This window comes from Heterocephalus glaber, unplaced genomic scaffold, assembly GCF_053883595.1.
Source record: "Heterocephalus glaber isolate CG9 unplaced genomic scaffold, H.glaber_assembly_v1.0 deba00001744, whole genome shotgun sequence".
Taxonomy (NCBI): domain Eukaryota; kingdom Metazoa; phylum Chordata; class Mammalia; order Rodentia; family Bathyergidae; genus Heterocephalus; species Heterocephalus glaber.
Window position 1 is genome coordinate 6,250,385 of NW_028258450.1, and position 20,939 is coordinate 6,271,323.

The 20,939-nt window shown below is 61.0% G+C and overlaps 1 protein-coding gene and 1 long non-coding RNA gene across 9 annotated transcripts in view; one reads left to right on the forward strand and one right to left on the reverse strand.

The window, feature by feature from the left end:
* Positions 1 to 20,772, reverse strand: part of Shank1 (SH3 and multiple ankyrin repeat domains 1) — a 46,913-nt gene extending 26,141 nt beyond the window's left edge. For 2 of the 8 annotated variants that reach the window (XM_087200647.1, XM_087200642.1), the window contains exons 1-13: positions 17,245 to 17,317; positions 15,334 to 15,450; positions 14,605 to 14,902; positions 14,208 to 14,411; positions 13,664 to 13,735; positions 12,508 to 12,616; positions 12,164 to 12,315; positions 10,669 to 10,836; positions 10,179 to 10,295; positions 5,654 to 5,927; positions 5,084 to 5,414; positions 4,166 to 4,359; positions 40 to 153 (exon numbers count right to left, since the gene is read on the reverse strand). In XM_087200647.1, coding sequence (XP_087056773.1) covers positions 40 to 153; positions 4,166 to 4,359; positions 5,084 to 5,414; positions 5,654 to 5,927; positions 10,179 to 10,295; positions 10,669 to 10,836; positions 12,164 to 12,315; positions 12,508 to 12,616; positions 13,664 to 13,735; positions 14,208 to 14,411; positions 14,605 to 14,859 — 1,990 coding nt within the window. In that variant the 5' untranslated portion in view covers positions 14,860 to 14,902; positions 15,334 to 15,450; positions 17,245 to 17,317. Of the gene's footprint in view, positions 1 to 39; positions 154 to 4,165; positions 4,360 to 5,083; positions 5,415 to 5,653; positions 5,928 to 10,178; positions 10,296 to 10,668; positions 10,837 to 12,163; positions 12,316 to 12,507; positions 12,617 to 13,663; positions 13,736 to 14,207; positions 14,412 to 14,604; positions 14,903 to 15,333; positions 16,151 to 17,244; positions 17,363 to 18,327; positions 18,758 to 20,589 lie in introns of those variants that run through there. The other 6 variants (XM_013066327.3, XM_087200646.1, XM_087200648.1 and 3 more) reach the window with 6 other exon arrangements.
* LOC110346063 (uncharacterized) lies at positions 149 to 4,172 on the forward strand. The gene is made up of 3 exons (XR_002389840.2): positions 149 to 1,894; positions 2,009 to 2,215; positions 3,092 to 4,172. It is a non-coding gene; the product is annotated as an uncharacterized LOC110346063 (long non-coding RNA).
* Positions 20,773 to 20,939: the final 167 nt, after the last annotated feature.

A 20,939-nucleotide genomic window follows, 5' to 3' on the forward strand; every position in this document is an offset into this window, starting at 1 on the left:
GAGAAGGGAAGGGCCGTGGGTGCCGGGGCTCCTCATTACCTTGCTTTCCCTCCTGGGAGCGGTTTGCCACCTCTTCCAGGCAGTCAGAGGGGAACCAGCCTACTCGACCTTTGACCTGCCCTTCCCAGAAGCCTCCTTCCCCGATGCTGAGCACTGCAGGGTGGGACACAGAAATGTTTGCAGGTCCTGCATTGCCCCCCAGCCCCCAGGCCTGATGCCCAGCCTTCCCGGAATTCCCAGCTCATGGCCCGAGGACACCCTTAAGCATGAGAGGATGGTGGAGAACCCGAGTCTCGCCCCTCTGCAGTTTGCCCGGTGGAGAAAAGGACTTCTTCCCCTGTCACGGTCTGCCCAGCTCAGGTCGGGCTTGGGTCCAGAGTGGTTCCCGTCACCTCCGGGCACTGGCCACAGCCCGCTTGTATGCCACCCTTAACCTCTCGAGGCCCTGTGTGCACTTGGGCAACCATCATGAGCACAGACTCTCTTCCACCATCCCTACCCTGCCACTTCCTGAAGTCACCTTGCCAGCTAATCTTTCCTCATTTGCTCCCAGGCCTCTCCCGCTTCCGCCCCTTGGCCTCTCCTGGCTCTAGGAGGGAAAGGAGATTAGACTAGCCTCTTTCCTCCTGCCTCACCGCAAGACTGGAGGGCACTTCCCACCAGGCCTGCCTGCCAGTTTCACCCAGCCCTTCCATGTCTGGTACCGAAGTGCAGAGAGGGATGACAAGGACAGTGAGTTTATCCACTGATGAGGAAACCTGGGCTAGGAGAGCTAGCGTCCCAGGGTCAAAGCGGGAGCCGCTGGAGAAGCCGCATTTGCATGTGGGCCAGTCAGCGCCGCAGCTAATGCTGTAGTCACTAATGTGTTGCTAACTTTTCATCCAAGGGCCTTCTGCCTCTGCTGGCAACAGTGATGCACACACGGTCTTCCATGTCTCCAGCATTTTCAGACTGTCACCACACAGCCCTTCACATATGAGATGTGATCAAAATATATGCTGAGTGTTAAAAACTTTTAGTACAGGAAAAGACGCACTGCTGTGAATCCCCCTCAGAATACTCCTTGCTTAGAGCACACTCATCCCATCATCCTGGCCTTTCTGAGGCAGCTCTGGAAGCCCTCTTTCCTGAGACTCTTTGTGAGGTGCAATCAAAAATACAGCGAATGGGGCCGGGGATTTAGCTCAGTAGTTTCACCTCCTGCTGCGCAAGCGCAAGGACCTGAGTTCGATCCCCGGTACCAAAAAAAAAAAATACAGCAAATGCTGCTGCCAAGTGTCATCCAGTGGAAAGGCAGGCTGGTGAAAAGGCCACGGTGTGTCCTTACCACCTTATTCATCGGATCTAGCACCATGAGGCTTCTGGCTCTTCCCCAAAGTCAAAATGGCCATAAAAGGTCAACATTTATAAGAACCAAGATACAGCATGTACAGGTACAAGCACCCAATGATAAATGCAAATGTACTGTATGCCTAAAATGTAATAATAAATGGAAAAAAAATAATAAATGGAAAAAATTTTTAAAAGTCAACATTTTTGATCAATTCAGGACATTGAGGCCACCTGAGCACAACTAAAGACACTCACGAAAGAGGACTCCAGAACTGTTGCAGAAAGCGGCAACAATGGGATAAGTGTGCTCAAAGTGAGGGGGGCGTTTGGAGGGGGATTCAGGCCAATGTGTCTTCTTCTACTGTAATAAATTTTATTTAAACACTCAACTTCGTTTTTGATCACACCTTGAACCCTCCCCTACTCCCAGGTAGGGAACAACTGGTTCCCATTGAAGCTGACGGTAACAGAAAAGTTCCTGCCCCAGGAGTTGGCTGGTGGCCACCAGATGCTTCTCGCTACACAAACTGACTCTCTGGGGAATCAAGATGGGAAGCTCAAGGTCATGGTCCCAAGCGGGAGATGGGCTGGCCAGGAGTCTGGTTTCTTGGCCAGATGAGACTGCTGGGCTGTCTTGCAGTCCCTCACTGGTCCACTGAACAAATACTTATTTCAGGCGGATCATGATGAGGTGGCAGAGTCGGCCCTGGTGAGTGCAGGCAGCTCAGTTCCTCCCCTCCTAGAGCTCACAGACCAGAGGGACTTCGGGATCAGAAACCAAGGCCGGAGCTCAAGGGGAAGGAACAGGGCAACTGGGAAGAGGCCATATGAAGGCACAGAAGCCAGGCAGCGAAGGGGCCCTGAGTCCCTGAGGATGCAACATGTAAGCTGAGACCTGAGGGATCCCGACAGCTGAGGAACCAGAGTGAGGAAGGGCTGCTCAGGCAGGAGTAGGGTGTCACAAGAGGCTAGAGAGGGACACGGGGCATCGGGGGAATGGCAAGAACAGGAGGTCCCCAGGGACCTCAAGGTGGGTGAAGGGACAAGAGGGCGGGGCGGGATCCCGAGGGGAGGGAGAGGGAGCTCTGTGACGCCCATGGCTGGAGGCCACCTCCTACCAGTCCCCCTCTCAGTTATCCTCTGGCAGGTCCTGAGGCAGTTAAGTCCCTTGTCATGAAAGAAGGGGATATAAAAACCAAGGGCTGGGCCGGGATTTAGCTTAGTGGTGCTGGCGCCTGCCTGGCAAGTGCAAGGTCCTGAGTTCGATCCCTGGTACTGAGAAAAAAAAAAAAAGCAAGGGCAGCCCTCAGCATGGTGGTGCACATCTGTAATCCCACCACTCTGGGAGGCTGAGTCAGGAGGATGGCAAGTTTGAACCCAGTCTGGGCAACTTAGAGACTCAGCAAGACCTGTCTCAAAAAAAAAAAAAAAAAAAGGAAAAACTAGGGATGTAGGGATGCAGCTCTCAGGGTTCCATCTCTAGTACTGCCCCCCAACAAAAAATACCAAGACGGGGCTGGGGATTTAGCTCAGTGGCAGAGAGACTGTTTCCCAAGTGCAAGGTCCTAAGTTCTATCCCAGGTGCCAAAAAAACAACAAACAGACAAACAAACAAAACCCCAAGAGAACAGTGTGTCCTCTTCCTGTAGAGAACTTTTGTGCTTGTGGTTTAAAAAGGCAATGGGAGAGTCTGCTGGGTCTCACACTGACCTCAGTTTCTCTTCCTTCCTTCCTTCTCTCCCCCTCCTCTACCTCCCAGGCTCCCTGGCTGTGATGGAGCTGCACAGGCAGCGTCTGCATTCAGCCCTTCACTCACCCTCTCAGCATCTGGCCATTCATTTGTTCTGCAAACCAGCCCTGGTGACCCAGCAACCAATGCCTGTGACCTCCTCACCTGCAGGAACTCAGGCTACCAGAAGACCCTCTGCTCCCTGAATACCTGAGGAGCCCTCCTTGAGGCTGCCTCCCAGGTGGGACCCTCCCTGCTCACTGGGCGCCCTGGGCCTTTCCTCTGAGTGCCTGGAGTAGGGCTGGCCCTCGGGCACAGCCTGTTGGTAGAAAGCATGGATCTGGGAGCTTTACATGACTCATTGTCTTCACCAGGCTCGAATTTTACAGATGAAGAAACTGAGGCCCAGAGAAGTGACGTGCCTGGGGCCACCCCACTAGGAAGTACTGGAGCCAGGCTTTGAAGCGGGCAGGTGGCTCTCAGCTGCTACACTGCTTAGCCCCCTGGGCAGGTAGTCTGATGCAGAATGGTTCTTCCCCTGGAACTAACCACAGCACCCCTCCCAGGCTCGACAGTGCTCACTGGGGATGACCCCCAAAGGCCTGAGGCAAGGGCACTAGAAGAGGAGAGAGGGACAAGGGCCCAGGACTGCAGCCACCCCTGAAGGGGCCTCGGGCTGAGCTCCATTTCTCAGTGAGAACCCCAGCTGGGGGAGATGCAAGTCTGGCTACTTGGGTTCATGGTTCACGAAGGGAGCAGGAAGCCCAGCTCCCATGGGGGACCTTGGGCAGGTTGCTGCACCACGTCCTTGCTCTGAACAGCAGGGCTCCTGACATCCTCCGGAAAGGGCCAGCAGGAGTCTAGAGACCAAGAGGTGAAATGCTCCGCCTACGGGTCCCAAGAATCCTTGTGTCCCCTCCTCCACCTGACTGGGTCACCTCAGCTACACTTTCTGCTCCTCCAAGGCAGAGGGCCTTCTTGGGGATCCCTGAGGTCCCCAGAGTGGGTGGAACTCATTCTTGGTGCCTGAGGCTCAGATCCTGGACGTCTCCCCAAGAGCAGGGCTCACCTGGCCCTTTAGCCCCTTCAGCCCTGCCCGGTTACCTTTGATCTTCTCGCCCTTGCTCAGGGAGATCTCGCCCTCGCCTTGGGCCTGGTACGACTTCACAGCCATGAAGGAGCGTCCAGGGACTGCTGAGTAGAGTTTCCTCCTTCGGCCTCGGCTGCCCAGGGAGCCCCCAGGACCCCCGGAGCCCCCCGTTCCCCCGGCAGGCCCTTCCCGGGGCGTCCCGCTGGAGCTGCAAACACAGAGGGTGTGAGAGGCGGGCAGAGAGGAGGGAAGGGGCATGTGCAAGGGGCCCTTGGGTGGGAAGAGCACTGAGCATGGGGGGGGTCGTTGAGTGGGTTTCCCGGCCCCGGCATCCTGGGGGAAGAGGGCATTTGGGGGCTTTCTCTGCCGGCCCGCTGCTGCCCCCCAGCTCCCACTCCTGCCTCTGGGCTTCCGGCTCTGCCCCCTCCCGTGGTCCTGCACGCACCACCTGATTCCATTTCCTGGAGCTGACCTGGGGCTGTGTCATCCCCCAGGTCACGAGCTTCCACCTGGGTCAAGCCCAAGCCCTCTGCCTGCCATCCCACCCCTCCCCGCCCCAGGATGGTCCATCCCCCTGCTGGGACCTCTCCATCCCTCTCATCCTCAAGTCTGGACAGACCTCCCACAGCCTGGCCCCTCCTGCTGGCCTCCCTCTAGTCTCTCCCTGCGGTTCTATCAATCTGCAGGGGCTAGAACCGACACTCCGGGGGGCTCCCGGCCCCTACACACCTGCCATGACACATGGCACGTGACACATTTGGGGACAGTAGCTCACAATGGCCTTGTGTTACACAAGGGACAAGTAGGGACAGGGGACCTGCCGCCAGCTCAGGGCAGCAGGTGGGCAGCCGGGCTGGCCTCGAGGCCAGTTAAGTCCCAAGGAGGGTGCGAGGCTTGGCTGGGGGCTGGGGGCCAGGGCCAAGCCCTCCTACCTGGGCCGTCCTCGGGGTTGCCTCTTGGCATCCTCGGGGTGCCTCCCTCGGGATGGGGACCGGGCCCTGGCGCCCCGAGGGCTGCTGGCACTTCGGAGGGTCCCGCTGCTGAGCTTGGTGCTGGGGGCTGAGGGCTGTGACTGGACCTGGGGCCCTGAGGTAGGGCCCGGGGCCCCGGAGGGTGAGGGCCCCGGGGCAGAGAACACCATCCAGTCGGGCAGCGCCATGCTGGTGTCGCTGTTGGCCCTGAGCAGCGCAGGGGGCACTGTCAACCCTGCCCCTGGGGGTCCCCGTCGCCGAGCCGCGTACTTTGGGGACTCCTGAAAGGGCACTGAGAGGCCAGTTGGTGGATCGGTGATGGACGGGACAGGGAAACAGAGGCAGGAGGGAACCATTCGGGCAGGAGAGGCATGGGAGAGAAAGATAGAGATGAGAAAGAGCAGGGGCCTAGAATCCCCCGCTCCTCCATCCATCTGGCCCCCTACTCCAGCCTGGGCCCCTCAACCCCACCATGAACTAGTGGGCAACTCCACGGTTGAACCCCAAGTCGTCCCAGCTCCCCCTCCTCACCCACATCCTGCTCCCGATGGTTCCGGATGAGCTCCCCTAGCTCGAAGTTCCCAGCAATCACTGCCACCTGGAGAAGGGGTCCGGGTGGCAAGAGAGGGAGGAAACACCCTGAGGTTCCCCAAACCAGCGACCCAGCCTTCCCTCCCCCAAACTGAACTCCCTCCCAGCATTCCTTGCTGTCCCCTACAGCCCCGACCTGAAAGGGTGTCTGTCCGCTATTATTCTTCACATCCTTGTTGGCCCCTCGATACAGGAGGATCCTGGCGCAGGTCTCCTGAGGATGGGAGCCGGAAGCACGGGACACAGGGAAAAATAACCAAAGGTCACTGTGAGCAGATTCTGGCATCGGAACCACGCTAAGAACTTCAGGAATGATCCAACCCAAATCTGAACGGCCTAGAGCAGCAGCCCCGAGCCAGAGGCTCTGAACACTGTAAATGCAAGGGCACATGAGCTGGGTGTACGAAATACAGGCAGGGTTTCAAGGACTTAGTGTGCAAAAAAAAACCCCAACGAATAATTTTTATATTGATTCCATGTTGAAACGGTAATAGTTAAGATAAGTTGGATGAAATAAAGTATGTGACTAAAGTCAGTGTCACCTGACACTTCCTCCTTAAATGTGGCCACCAGGATGCAGGAGATTAAGGACGTTTAGTGGCCGTGGCCAGGCTTGTGTCTGGCTGACAGTGCTGATCTGAAGCAGGGTCTTGGGTCTGTGATGCTCTGCCCGGCAGGGTGTTGAGCAGCCTCCTGGCTTCTACCACTAGATGCCAGCAGCAGTCCCTTCCCCGGCCCTGACAACCAAAGTGATCTCCAGACTTTGCTAAGTGTCCCCTAGAGGGCGGAAGCGAGGAGAAGGCTACACCGCACCGGGTGCTGGGACTTGAGAGGCGCAAGCTCCCTCTTGGAGTTGCCTGCCAGCCCCGCGAGATGGAAATGATTGTCCCTATTTTACAGATGGGGAACTAAGGCTCCCGAAGGAGCTCAAGGTCACACACTCGATGGGTGGCTGAGGGCACTCAGATTCCAACTCAGGTGTCTGACTCCAAGGTTTTTTGGGTTTTTTTTGGTACCAGGGATCGAACTCAGGACCTTGTGCTTGCGAGGCAGGCGTCAGAACCACTGAGCTAAACCCCCGGCCCAAGGTTTTTGATCTTGTTTTTTCTTTTTACTTTTTTTTTTGGTACCGGGGATCGAACTTGGGACCTTGCGCTTATGAGGCAGGAGGCGGAAGCACTGAGCTAAATCCCCGGCCTGAGGTCTTTGATCTTAACCTCACACTGCCAGCCCCAGGAGGAAGGAGGGGGCACATCCTGGAGGACAGAGGGCGGGGACCGGGCAGTGGGGACAGGCGCGCCATCTTCACCCAATCAGTCCCTCAGCGATGACAATCGTGCCTCTCCTTCGAATTCTCTGGCTGAAACCTACGCCCTGGCCACACTTTCGAGGGTCTCAGCCGAGCTGTCTGCCCTGGCCCTGCCTTCACCAATTTCACCTTCTACCGCCTTGGCTGGATCCTGGGGCTGCAGCCCACACCGGCCTCCTGCCACAGTGCCTTGGGCCTGCTGCTCCCCTGCTTGGAACCCTCTCCTCCTAGATCTGTGCACACCTTGCTTTCCTACTTCATTCGGCTTCTTGCTCAAATCCCACTTCTTCAAGAGGCTGTCTCTGGCCTTTCTGACTGAAAGAATTCCCTGGGCTTATTCCTTTCCATTTACTTTTATGTGACCCTCTGGTATATGCCAGGCATTCTTCTAAGTCAGTATCAACTCATTTTCTTCACAACACCACCCTGAAATTCCATTTTCCATGTCACATGCCTCTCTGGTGTCTCTCCTTTCTTATATGGTGAGTTACACTGGAGCAGGATTTTGTCTGTGCACTCGACATCTGGAGTAGTGCTGGCCCCCGGGATGCTGCATAAACAGTCAGCTGGGGGCAGATGCCCCCTTCCTTGGCCTGGCCAGCCCCAGCCTGCCTGGTCCACTCTGGAACAGGCTCCAGCTCAGTTCCACTCTGGCTCTCTGATGCTAAACTACAAGCAGCTCCTTATTTCCCCACTTCCACAAGTATCCTCCAAGGGGCCGAGTACAGACTTCTCCGGGACAGGCTCAGAGAGGGCAAGTCCCATGCCTGGGGCCACGCACCCAGTGAGCTAGCGGTCAAGACTCGAGCCTGGCCTTCTGATCCCTCCACAAATGCATGGCTCAGTTGCCAAGGTCACTCTCTGGACAGCAGTTACTTGGTGTTCTAGGCGTGCTGTGAGGGGTGAGCACGTGTGCCAGCCATGCTGTTAACCACTGCCACATGCACGTTTGCAGACTGCCACCTGAGGCACAGGGCCGGAGCACAGAGCACCAGCCTGCCCCCTTCCTCCTGTGCTGACCAAACTGAGCAGACAGCTAAGTCTCAGTCAGTGGCTCCCTCCACTGGGTGCAGAAGCTCTGTTTACTTACAAACTAACGCTTATCTCACGGGATTGCGATTATTTGTTTACACATCTGCCTCCCCGCCAGACTGCGAACTCCCCCCACCCTCCCAGGGCACACGCTGCCTCTGAGTCCTCTCGAACCCCCAGCCCTGCGCCCAGGCACACAGTAGGTGCTCAATCAGTGTGCATGGAAAGGTTGAGGGTGGAGCTGCCAGCCAAACTTCACTTGTTCAAACCCATTCATTCATTCACAGAGTCGTGCGACTGCTGGAACAAGGAGATACCTGTTGAACATTGCGAGCCAGGCATCTGCACAGTCCCGGAGGAAATCAAGACAGCTAACCCATCATTCATTCATTCCTTCATTCATTCATTCCGTAAGGATGCAGCCAGCCTACTGTGCCCAGTTCATGAGACTCAGCCCCCACCCTGGAGGCATTCGAGGCCCAGCCCTGACCATCCTGCCAGGGCTCACACAGGCTCCCCAGGGGCCAGCACAATCGAGAGCCAGTAACGGTCAGCCCTGGGCCTGTGTCCAGCCTGGGTGGAGGAGAAACAGAAAGTGAGCTTGCGTGTGTTCGGCCTGTGCCATTAGACACCACGCTGAGCGAGGCCTCCTCCGAGGGGTGGGCATGAGCTACTGACCCGTTCACAGAACAGAAGAAGGACGCGGGGGGAGGAAGCGACCCACTCTTCTGGCCTGCTACATGTAACTGCGCCTGCTGGATCATTCTCTGTGTGACATTTCCCCCCACTCGGATGAATGGCGCGTCTCCTGCCTGACACTGGCAATGACCATCATAATCACAGTCATCATCGTTATGGCTTGCTTCTGGGGAGGAGCCCTTCAGTCCATGATCACTCAGCCTTTCAGCCAGCTGATGGGATGCCATCTGCAGGAGGGGCTTCGAAGGGGGCTTGTCAGAGGCCCCTTCACCTGCCCGATGTGGGGCTTTCTCGCCTGGGGCCATGAGGCCTGTGTCAGGGAGCAGGAGACTCAGCCAGCGGGGAGGGGATGCGCCGGGCCCTGCTGCTTCAGTTTGACAAACACTGAGTCCTCCCTCGGCGCTGAGCATACTGCTCACTGCCACACGGCAGCACGTGGCCACCTGCCAAGTACCCAGCACTGCAAGTTCTCGTGAGGCAGAAGGGGCTGGGGCTGTTCCTGAAGGCTTCCTGGAGGGAGGGGGCCGGTGGGCCAGCAGCGTCACGCCAGGCCCTGTCCCCCACCCCCACGTGCCCGCCGCAGCCCTACAAGGGCAGGGGCAGCAAGAAGTTGGAGGAGGGCTGAGGTCCCGAGGGGGCACCGCCTGGGATCGCCAACGGCTGTCCCAGCTCGCTCTGCGAGACCTCCTGTCTGCTCATCTTGCTGGCTCTCTGGGGATCTGCCAGGGTGGGGACCATCTGGGGCCCGTCCACCCAGCCCTGAATTGCCGAGGGGACAACACATCCTCTCGCCTGTGGACTCTGCCTTGGCCTTTCCTGTCCCCTGATGTGGCAGCGTGCAGAGTCCATACATACTGCTGGCTGGCTGCAGACACATGGCAGATGGGGCTCCCGAACCCTTCCATGGCTGGTAACAGCCCTCGCTCTGCCCCTCTGCTCTTTTGCACAGGCTGTGCCCTGTGGCTGGAGGATCTTCTTCCCCCTCTGCCCAGTCGACTCCCCCCTCATCTTAACAATGGTGGCATTCTCCAGGATGCCAGCTCCACCCAAGCCCAACCCAGATAAGGGTCCTGAGGGAACCTGGACTCCCCTGATGTCTCTCAGAGCTCTCTGCATTGTAAGGGCTGTAAGAGCAAGGGATGTCACCTGGCCCTTGCTGGACCATGAACTCAACACTTTGTGCCCAGCAGCCAGCTCTGGGCCTGACACAGGACAGGTGCTCAGCCTGTACCTGATGGAGAGATGGAGGGAGAATGGATGGGTGGACAGGTAGATGGACAGGTGAATGGACGGATGGATGGATGGGTTGGTGGGCGGATGAAGAATGGAAACTGAGGAGCAGAGGGTGCAGTGGCTGGCAGGCTGGCCCTGGGGAGGTGTCTACAGGTGGAGGGGTGGGCGGTGGGTGTCACTGCCAGGACAGACCTTGTTGTAGAGAGCACAGATGTGCAGGGCCGTGTTCCCCGAGGCATTCTGGGCTCCAGGCTCAGCCCCGTAGAAGAGCAGGTGCTCCAGGTGCTGAGAGTGGCCCCGCTGACAGGCCTGGAGGCACGGGAGCAGAGGGATCAGACCCGGCCACCTTGCCGCCTTCCGGCCCCTCCCCTGAGGCCAGAACCCCCAGCATGCACCCTTTCTTCCCCTCCCCTCCGCTCCTGGGCAGGGAGTGAGGGTGTCAGCTGCACAAGCCTGAACGTCCCTGCTAAAGCTGGGGTGCCCGTCTGGCCCTGCAAGGGGCCGAGGCCAGGCCCAGCCACTCAGGGACCGCACTGCCTAGCCTCCTAGCCCACCTTCTCCTCTGTGGGACCCTGCTGTTCTCACCCCACCTTCTGTGGGGACCCTAGCACCTGGATCCCGGCCCAGGCGCCTGATGCCTCAGGGCCCGGGCTCCCTCCACCCTCCACGGAGCCTGGAGCACCTGGTGAATCTCCTGCCAGCCATTCTCGTCTGCTATGCCCAGCTGGGCTCTGTTGTACAGAAGCAGCTCGCAGCAGCGGGGGTCCCCCCCCACCATGGCGGTGTGGAACAGAGGGGTTAGGCCCCGGCGGTCCTTGTAGTTGGGGGATCCCCCGAGGTCCAGGAGTGCCTAGGGAGTGTGTGGGGGGGGACAGAGGACAGTCACATGAGAACTGAGGAGGGGAGTCCTGGTGACCCACACTGACCTCCACGACACCCTTTTGTGACCCTGAGCCAGGCCCTTCCCTGCTCCGGGCCACTCCCCCCCTCATGAACAAGGGGCCAGGGGAGATTCCTCGAGAGGACCCTGATGCTCTGACTCCCTGCTCCACCTCCTCTTGTGGGCGGCCATGGGTGGGCCAGTGGGGACGTCAGTGGCCACAGATGTTAGCAGGGGACAAATGAGACCATGGGGTCCGGACACAAGAGGTCCCCTGGCCAAGACCAGAAGCCCAAAGATGGGGCACAGAGGGCACCTGAGACAGGCAAGCTTTGGGGGAAGGCAGGCCCTGCACCAGCCTCCCTGAGATGGGGGTTGGGCAGGGCAGGGAGCAGCCCCGTTGAATGGGTGGCTCTGAGCATTAACGTGAGGTGAGGAGGGACTGACAGCAGCCCAAGCGGGGAAACCCTGCAGAAGACTGTCCATGGGAGCTGGTCTCCAACAGCATAGTCCAACCCGGTGCCCACACAGGGCCAGTGAACCCCAGGAGCTGAAATTTTAATTTAATTTAATTTAATTTAAATTAATTGAAATTTAAATAGTCTCATGTGACCAGCAGCTAACGGATCAGGCAGTAAAGACCAAGCGCGTGAGCGTGCATGCGTGCGTGCGTGGATGGAGCTTCAGGGTGAGTGTGCATCGGGGATATGTGAACAGCATCTGTTAGACAGGCATGGTGTGGCCCATGCTGCGATCCCAGCTCTCTGGGAGGCTGAGGCAGGGGGACCCAGCTCAGGCAACTTAGTGAGGTGTTGTCTCAAAATAAAAATGGAAAAGGGCTGGGGCTGTCCAGTACTGGGGGGAGGGGGAGTCCTGCAGTTTGTGGGGAAACAGGGCTGGGAAAGGGCATTTTGGTGAGGTATGTGAGCAAGGGGCTGTGTTTGTCATGAGGGAAGGGGGGGAAGCACTGGTTAGAAAGGGTGGCCGACGGTGGGGCATTCAGCTCAGTGGCACGGCACCTGCCTCAAAAGGTCCTGAGTTCGATCCCTGGTACCAGGAAAAAAAAAGAAAAAAGAAAGGGTGGCTGAAGGGTGGTTTCAGGGTGTGTCGGTGGCACAGCGGGGAGCACACTGTTTGCGGGCAATGAGTGGGGTCAGAGAGGAGCCTTTCTGGGGCTGCAGCACCATGCCCAGCTAAAGAAGGCTATTTTTACAATCAGAAATTAAAAAAGTGGGGTTTGAGACAGAACAAAAAGAAAAGGAGAAGGGACCCGGCTGGGGTGGGAGGCCAGCCTCACCGTGAGCGCCAGGCAGTGTCGGGCACACGCGGCCTTGTGCAGCGCTGTCATGCCATCCCGGGCCCGGAAGTCAATGTGGGCTCCACCCAGGCACAGAGTTCGAATCACCTCTACAGAGCCTTCAGTCTGGGCCGCTAGAGTCAAGGGGGTCTCTGAGGGGCGAGAAAGGCTGGTCATGTGCAGGCCTGTGACCTTCCCGGCCTTCCCCGCTCCCGGCTCCCACTCCTTGGCCCCAGCTCAACACCCACAACCTGAGCTGTGGCCTCCCTCTCAGAAGGGTGACAAACTGGGACTGGCACTGGCAAAAACTGATCTGGGTGCGGATGTTCCGCCCAGGCCTCTACCTCCCGAATCCGAGTCGTGGTAGTTGGGGTCCAGCCCCTTGTCCAGCAGTCGCGCCACCTTGTCAGACGTCCCGAGCTGCACATACTCCAGGAACTTCTTCAACCCTGTCTGAGGTGCCAAGGAGAGAGAGAGAGAGAAGACGGGAGGGTCAGGGCCCAAGGGGAAAGCAGAGATCCGGAACAGCGCCGCCCAGTGGAAATACACAGCCAGCGGCAGATGGCACCGGAAAGTGTCTTTCTTCTTTTTTTAAAACAGGATCTATGCAGCCCAGGCTGGCTGGCTTCAACCTCACGGCAACCAACCCTCCTGCCTCAGCCTCCCAAGGGCTGGGATCACAGGCGTGCACCACCACACTCAGCCTACAGAATGGGAAAATTTCTAGTAGCCACCTCCAAGGAAAAAGGACAAGAAAAGCCATCAAGATGGTGACATTTATTTTGATGATAGATGTTCTTGAACGAATAAATCCATATCACTGTTCCAACAGGTAAGCCAAATGGAAACTATTAGAAAGGCACTTTACTGTTTTTGCACTTAATCTTGGCAACCCCCTGTGCACGTAACCCTCAGCAGGACACATGTGGACGGGAGGAACGAGCACATCAAGGAGAGGAAAGAACGGAAGGCACGGTGTGTGGGACAGGCATGGGTAGGCGGGATTGGGGTTCTTTTCTTCCCGAGTGTCAGGAATCCTCCCCTTCTGGACACAGCAGCCCCTAACTTCCTCCCAGCTTTTAGGTGACCAGGGGAGACACGGGGCACCCCGGCCTGGAGCCAGACGTCTCAGGAGGATCAGGGTGGCTGAGAGGAGGGGCTGACCCTTGCAGTTGGGAGATTGGGCTGTGGACGGGGAACTGCAGGGTGTCTATGAAATAGTCCCTGGGCAGAGCCCTGGGCACCAGAGTTCCAGGCCCAGGGAGGGCAGGAAAGGGGTCCTGAGTGGTGTGGGGGTATCAGGAGAAGAAAAGGGGGAGTCCACGGATCCAGGTGGGCCTGGGCTGAAGACAAGGGGCCAGAGAGGGAAGTAGGAATCATCGGTTACAGTGGGATACAGGGAGCTCCCTATTGTGATGCAGTACCCCAAGTCGAGCAGGGGAAACTGACTGGGCAGCAGAGGACTGGCCCTGTGGGGAGGGGTCCCAGGGGGTCGCTCACCTTCGTGTGCAGCTTGGCCAGCTGCTTCTCGTCCAGGTTGGTCTGTTTGTAAACTCGGGTCTTGTATCGGAACTGAGGCGGGATGCGGGGGTGGGGGGAGAGGTGTGGAGTCAGGAGCTGCGGAGGTCAGGGCTGTCCTGCTCCAGCTCCCCCAGGGCGGGGCCGGGGCTGGGTGGGCAGAGGTGGCGGGGAATTTGCTAAGGACTAGGCGTATGGCCCTGCCTCCATGGAGTTGCATCTGAGCCCGCAGGGAACGTTCTAGAATGCCCGCTGGAACTTCGAGTCCTTCCCCAAGTGATGAGCTAGAGAGGCTTGGGGTGGGGAAGGGACCGGCCAAGGCTACTCAGCTGGTCAAGGAGAGACAAATTGACATGAATTCAGGCCCCGTGAGCACTCTACCATGATTCAGAAGCCATCAGAACGGTCACTGGGGTTTCCTGGCTTGGGTCTGGGCTGGGACAGTCACAGAGTTGGGGCTGTGGGTGTTTGGGGGCCATGCCCTCTCTTGCAGGCAGCAGACGGGCTGGGGAGGCTGTGGCCTCACCTCCAGGTAGGGGACCCCCTTCTCGAAGGACTGGGGGTACTCCCGTAGCAGCCGCTCCTCCTCCAGGAAGTTGGCGTCGCGGCCGGAGGTGGCCGGCTGGAAGAGGCCGTAGTTGAGCACGTCCTGCAGGCTCTCGCTCAGGGCGCAGAGCACCTGCTGCTTGGCTGTCCAGATGGTGGCATCGGGGTTGAAGCGCAGGCATTTCTGCGGGGGAGTGGACAGCAGGGGCCAGGGTGGGTCAGGGGTCCCGGCAAGCGGTGGTGGAGGATGATTGGGGGGCCCGGAGATGGGGTGCATTTGGGGACAGACATGGGGCCTTCCAGGGAGGACACCGGTCTCACAGGCCTCCCCGCCCCAGCCCAGGCTCAGCCCCCTCCTCACGGTCGCTGTCACTCACTGTCTGGTGCAGGTCCGGGATGCCAATCCTGAAGACCATCATGCTGAAGTGGGCGTCGTCAGGGACAGACATGGAGCGGCCCTGGAGGCCTCGGGCCGAGGCCAGGTTACCAGGTGCCCCACTGCCCTGGCCCCGGGTCCCCCGGAGGCCTCGCCCTGGCCCGTCTGGGGAGCTGTCGGACGCTGAGCCCCCCTCGGGACACTCGCTGGCACTGTGGCGTTCCTCGTCCTCGCTTGTCGCGGGGCTGTGGGTCATCGTGGGGCCACGGGGCGGTGGGGGACGGCAGCATCACAGGGAGCTGCAGGGGCCGAGGTCAGCGTCAGACTTCGAGTCAGGGGCTCCGCGGAGGCCACTGGCTCCACTCAGCAGCAGCAGTCAAGGGTGGCCTCGCCCACTGCTCTGGGCAGGCTGGAAGGCGGCGAGCACACCCTCAGGCCTCACCCTCAGGCCCTCCTGCCGCACCAGCACCCCACGCATGCCCACATCTCGAGGTGCTCCCAGCCCCTGTCTCCTTGCCTGCCCTTGGCCCTGTTCGCAGCCCCGCACCCCCCTGCGCCCCACTTTGCTGCTGACCCAACGTGGCCACGTCCCAGAAACCACACAATCACCGCGGGAGCTACTGGCCCACTTTGTCAGGCCACAGAAAAATGCAGCTAAAATTAGCTAAGGACAGACAGGTGGACCTAGCGACCGGCATCCTGCCCTCCTGGCCCGGGCCTGGCCGCTCACCCTGGGGGAGACAAGGCTGAGCTGTAGTAAGGAGGAGACGGAGGTGTGGTGAGCCTAGGGCGGCAGGAGGTGCCCGAGAGCCAGTAGAACCCCGAGACTTCACAGAAGTGTGGTTGCCTAAATGTGCAGAGGGCTGCTGGGGAATCGGCTGCCCCAGGGGAGCCAGGGCCACCGGGTAGGGGGTGGCACAGGGCAGAGCATCTTGCATAGGATGTCCCCGAGGGGCCCAGGAGAAGTGGCCTTGGGCACCCTGAGCCGGAGGCTGGCCTGGGAGCAGTGTCCAAGTGACGGTGGGCTGCTGGCCTTGGTGGGCGGTGGTCGGGCGTGGGAGACCTCGAGTGACCTGTGGGCAGCTCTGGCCAGGCTGCAGGGTGGGTGGCCTGGCATTGCTGGGACTCTGAGGGGCACTGCGGGTGCGGAGGGCGACTGGGGAGCGAGCTAGGAGGTGAGGCAAGGATCTGGGGGCCCACGGTGTAGGGTGGCCTCCAAAGTGCTGCGGTTCTCCCCTATGGGTGCCTCACGGAGCGGGTCCCTTCCAAGTAGGGTCTGTCTCCCCCTTACTCCCCCCTCCTCCCACCCCAGCACCGGAAACCAGAATGTCTGGTCTGGTCCCTCCCCCCCACACCAGGCCCGGCTCCTGCACCGTTGCCATGGAGATGGGAAGCAGTGGAGGGTACTGCTGACTTTGGGGGAGTGGGGATGGCTGGGGGGTTGGGGACGGGAAGACAAAATGCGTGTGGAAGGAGGAGAGTTCCGAGAGCTGCGGGCGAGCAGCCTCTGAGCAGGGGCAGGGACCCCTCCCCCACGCGTGGCCAGGGCTGCCCCTCCCTCCAGGTCGCGGCCACGCCCGCCCCACCCACCTCGTCCCGCCCGAGACCCCTGCCTCCCGGCGACCCCTCATTGTGCAGGGCCATCGGGGGCCGCGGCCACTCCCCCTCGGCTGACCCTGGCTAACCCCCACGCCCCAGCCCTGCAGGAAACGGGTGGCAGGTGGGGAGACGGCGAGGCTGGCCGGGGTCCCCCGCCCCACGCCGTCGGCTGCCCCAGCCCCCAGGACCCGCCGGCCCCTCCCCCTCCGGCCTCGAGGGAGGGAGCGGGCTCACTCCGCCGGGGCGGCATGAATCAAACGCTCCGCGGCTAAGAATAGCTGGCACGCAGCTGGTACCGAGACGGGCTCAGGAATCGGCGGGGGGGGCGTGCAGGGGAGAGAGGGGGTGCCCTGGGAGGCTGCGGGGGGACAGGGGGCGGCTGGCGTGGCCGAAAGCGGGCCCGGGAGAATGAATGGAGGCGGAGAGAGGCGGCGAAGGCGAGGCCGGGCTGGGAAGCCGGGGTTGGGGGAGCCCAGGCCGGAGGGGGCGGGGGCCCCAGCGCGGAACTCGGGGGCGGGAGCCGAGGGGGCGCGCCGGCCGGCGGGGAGGGCACCGCAGCCGTGGCGGGCCTGGGGAGCGGGCCGGGGTGGGGAGGAAGGAGACGCGGGAGCCGGGCAGGTCCAAGGGGACGGAGGAGGCCACGGCCCCGCGCGAGCCGAGGGCTGGGAACCGGGGTGACCTGGGGGAGCCCAGGTGCGCCGGGTGGGCGAGGCGGGGGAGTGGCCGGGCAGGGTCGGGGGCGGGCACCGCGCCGAGCTCGGGGAGCTAAGACGTGGGTTCGGGCCCCGGCTCCGCTCCGCGGGGGGAGGGGGCGGGCTCCCCCCGGGGCTGCTATGTGGGACGGGGCACGGGGGACCCGGGTGTAACCCAGTTTGGTGTCACCTGGAGCAACGCTCCCCACCTCGCCCGCAACCCCCCTCCGCCCCACCCCACCGCACACCCAGGCCCCGAGTCCGCGCGGGCCAAGGACATCCGGGGCGCCCCCGCCCCCCTCCGCCGCCCTGGCCCCGCGGCTCCCCAAGCCCAGTCCCCGGCCCCTTACCTGCCTGGCGGGGCTTCTGAGTCCCGGTCGGCGGCGCCCGCGGCCCCTCCCCCCTCCCCCCACCCCCCACCCCCCCGGAGACGGGGGCCCCTCAGGCCATGCCCCACCGCCCCGGAGGGCGAGCGGGCCCGGGAGGGGGCGGGCGGGGGCCGGGGGGGCGGGCGGGGGGGCCGCGGACCTCACCCCCCCCGCGGGCCGGGCCTGGCCATCCGCAGCGCCCCCCTTCTGCCGCGGCCGCCGCGCCCCTCCGCGCCCGCCCCCGGCTCCGGCCGGCGGCTCGGCCCGGGCTCAGCGCGCTCAGCCTCCTCCTCCTCCTGGGCCTCGGCCGCCGCCGCCCGCTCCGCGCCTCCTCGGCCACCCTTCTCGCTCTCCGGCGCTCGCAGTCTCTCCCTCGCCCTGTCTCTCTCTCCCTCCTCCTCTCCCTCCGCCCTCTCCCCTCCCTCCGGGAGCCGGCAGAGGAGACATCGCCCCTCCCCGCGCCCCCAAACCTCGCCCATCCCCCCAGCCTGCCACCGGCTCCGCCCCCTCCCCTGCCCTCCCCCCCTCTCCTGGGCCAGGTCCTCTACCCCTGCTTGACCCCTACCCCAGAGATGCGGCCCCACCCCTTAGGGTGCCCCACACACCTCAGGACTCCTCTGCCTAGAGTGCACCCACCCCCTCTACACACAGTGGGGTGCAAGAAACATTTTTTGCCAGATTCCATCCCCAGTGTGACATGGGAGCTGTAAATTCCGGTCTCGCACCCCGCAACATGAAGGATGGATGGACGGACACACACACACACACACCCCTAAGCACAGGGCAGGGCACAGGGCACCTGAGACAGGCACACTTCCCCCCCACACACACAGGTGCAGTCATCAAGCTGACAGGACACCTGCAGAACCCCCTCCACATGCACCACATCCTTTGGGGTGCATGACCACAAACACGCCTTGCCACACCACACCCCTGCACCAGACATGCAAGCAGCTCTGGGCAAGATTCACCGCCTCACACTGGGCACACACCTGGATGTGCACGCTCCGCTCTCACCCTGTCTGGCACACCCATCGCACTGCCCACCCCCTCAGGTGCACACACCTGCTCAGCATTGCAACACGGTGTCACGGCTCCCCTCAGGATCAGCATTGCTGACATTTCTTCCTGAACTCGTGCTGTGTGCCAGGCTCAGAGACTTGCACTGTCCCTGTGTTTCCAAGGAGAAAACAGGCACAGAGAGGCTCAGTAACATGTCCAAGGTCACCCAGCTATACAGAGCTGATGTCCAGGACCAGCATCAGGGAGGCTGGCTCCAGAGCCTTCAGGGAGCCGCCCTTGTGAGGTACGGACAACCGCCATAGTCACACTCTCCCATTACACACAGTCCTATCCAGCCCCCTCTGAGTTCACACACGCATGGAACACACTCAGAAAGCAGGCAGCAGTGTGTCCCCTGAGTCTGGACTCCACCTTGTGGAGCTCCTGTAGGTCACCAGTGAACACTGGCCCCTGTGGTGGGCAATTGGGCAGCCTCGGGGTGTGCCTCCAGCTGCAGGCTCCCCAGCTCCTGTCTGAGCTGGAGCAGGTGCCTGCCCAGCCGGGGGAGCCCCTAACTTGGTGCACACCCACCGGCCCAGGTGGTGAGCAGCTGGGCCCGGGAGAGAACAGCTGCCTCTGCTGGTGCCAGCAGCAAGATGCTGTGTACCCCTCTGCAGAGTACAAGGCCTTTCTGCACCTCCGCCTCCTCTCTCTAGGCCTCTAGTGCCAGACTTTGGATGCCCAGGCTCCAAGGCAGTGATCAGCCCGCCCAAGGTCACACTGCCCTCAGTGTACCAGGCTTCCTTAGAAAACAGAAGAGTGGATGTGTAGCTTTCCAAGGCCCCTCCTGGGACTCTCAGCAGCTGAGGGCAGATGCCTTGCTTCTGCATGGGGCCAGAAACCTTGGCCAGCTGCCCCTACAATGGTGACCTCCAGAGCCTCGATTTCCTCCTTTGAAGAGTGAGCCCCTTGATCCCTGGTTAATGAGCTCTATGCTCCTTGGCACAACCAGACAGGTTGCAACTGGAAGAGCCCTGTGTGACTCACAGGCCTGGCATAGAGTGGGCATGGCACGCCCTCAGCTTCCTCTGCCTCTCAGCCTCTCCCACCACCTCCCCAACCTTCGGCCACCCCCTGGGGAACTCAGAGTGAAACCTCCAAGCCACTCCAAGCCAAATGCGAGCCTCCAGGCCTTTGATGGAATCATTAGCCACCCGGAAGGGCTACCTCAGTGTTCACTGGGTGGACTGACTGAAGACCTACTGTGTGCTAGGCAGGCTCCTGGGACACAGCAAGGCACAAGAATCCCTGCCTTCATTGGCAGAAGGCGGACATAAACAAAGACCATGCCAGTCTCTACTATAACAGAAAGATAAAAGGGGGCATTTTCAGAAATTGACTTGCGGAATGGACGCCTTCTCTAGAAGGCGGTCAGGGAAGGCTTCTTGGAGCTGAGACTCTGGCTGTGAAGAAGCTGGGGGAAGAGCCTTCCAGAAGGACAAGGACAGCAGAGGTGCTGGGGTGGGGAAGGGTGAGGAGGCCAGTAGGCTGGAACCTGGGGCGGGGCAGGGGTGATGGGCTGGGGTGACCCGTTCCCCTCTGGGCAGGCTGTGCTGAGGACCGAGGCCGGCCGGGCTTTGGCATCTCTCCGGTTTATTATGATGGGAAGGTGGGGGAGCAGGGGAGTGGGGAGGGATGTGGTCTGATTTATGGTTTGGAAGGATCGCTCTGGCTGCGGCAAGCATCGGGGATTGGAGGGGCTCGGGCAGAGGGAGGGAGGGCAGGGAGGGGGCGACTGCAGTGGTCCAGGCGCTGGGAGGAGGGGCGCTGCAACGCTCAGCGCTCTCTACCTCTGCTCTCCACACACCCAGCTCAGCCTCTGCCTACTCCGCCTCCTGGGGCCACCCTCCTCCCTCTCCCGACCCCCTGCCTGGCCCCCTCACTTGGGGCCTTAGCTGCCTGTGGCACTGAGAGCAGCTGAAGTCCCCAGTGTCACCCTGCCGAGGGCCTGGCCTGCAGGAGGCTTCCAGTAAAGTGGGCCCACTGAATCCGGGAGCCCCACCTTCGGGGCTGTGTACACAGCCACATGCACGCCCCTCACACACATGTCTGCCCAGACGTGCACACAGGGCCTGGGAGGTCAAGGTGGGCCCTGGAGGGGCTGGAGCACTCCGGAGCTAAGGACAGTGGAGGTGGCTCCTCCCTGGGGGTGTGTGGCCTCTGAAGGCTTCAGGGTAATAACCACCCTGAGGAGACCCTGAGGTCGGCCCCTCTGCCCCTCGAAGGCCAGGAGGGAAGGGAGAGGCGGGAGTCCCAGCATCCCACCTTTGTCTGCTTGGTCCCAGGGGGTTCTGGGATCAAGGCTGGGGACTGTGGTCCCCAGGATCCCTCAGAGAACCAGTTCCATCCTCTTCCTGGCCGTTTGAGCTCTTGGCAGGGCAGAAGACAGAATAGGGCGGAAGCGCGCTCTGGAAAGTGGGAAGAGTGGGTGTGGGGAGACCCAAGGCGGGATTCAGGCTTTGGAACGTTGGAGGTTTCCGGCCACAGAGCCAAGGCCTCCGGGGAGCCAAAGGGGCGGGGAGCCACACACACACACACACAGAGGACCGGCGGGCTGGAGCGCGGGAGGGGAGGCACAGAAGAGAGACAGAGGCGGGAACCAGGGGCGAGTGATC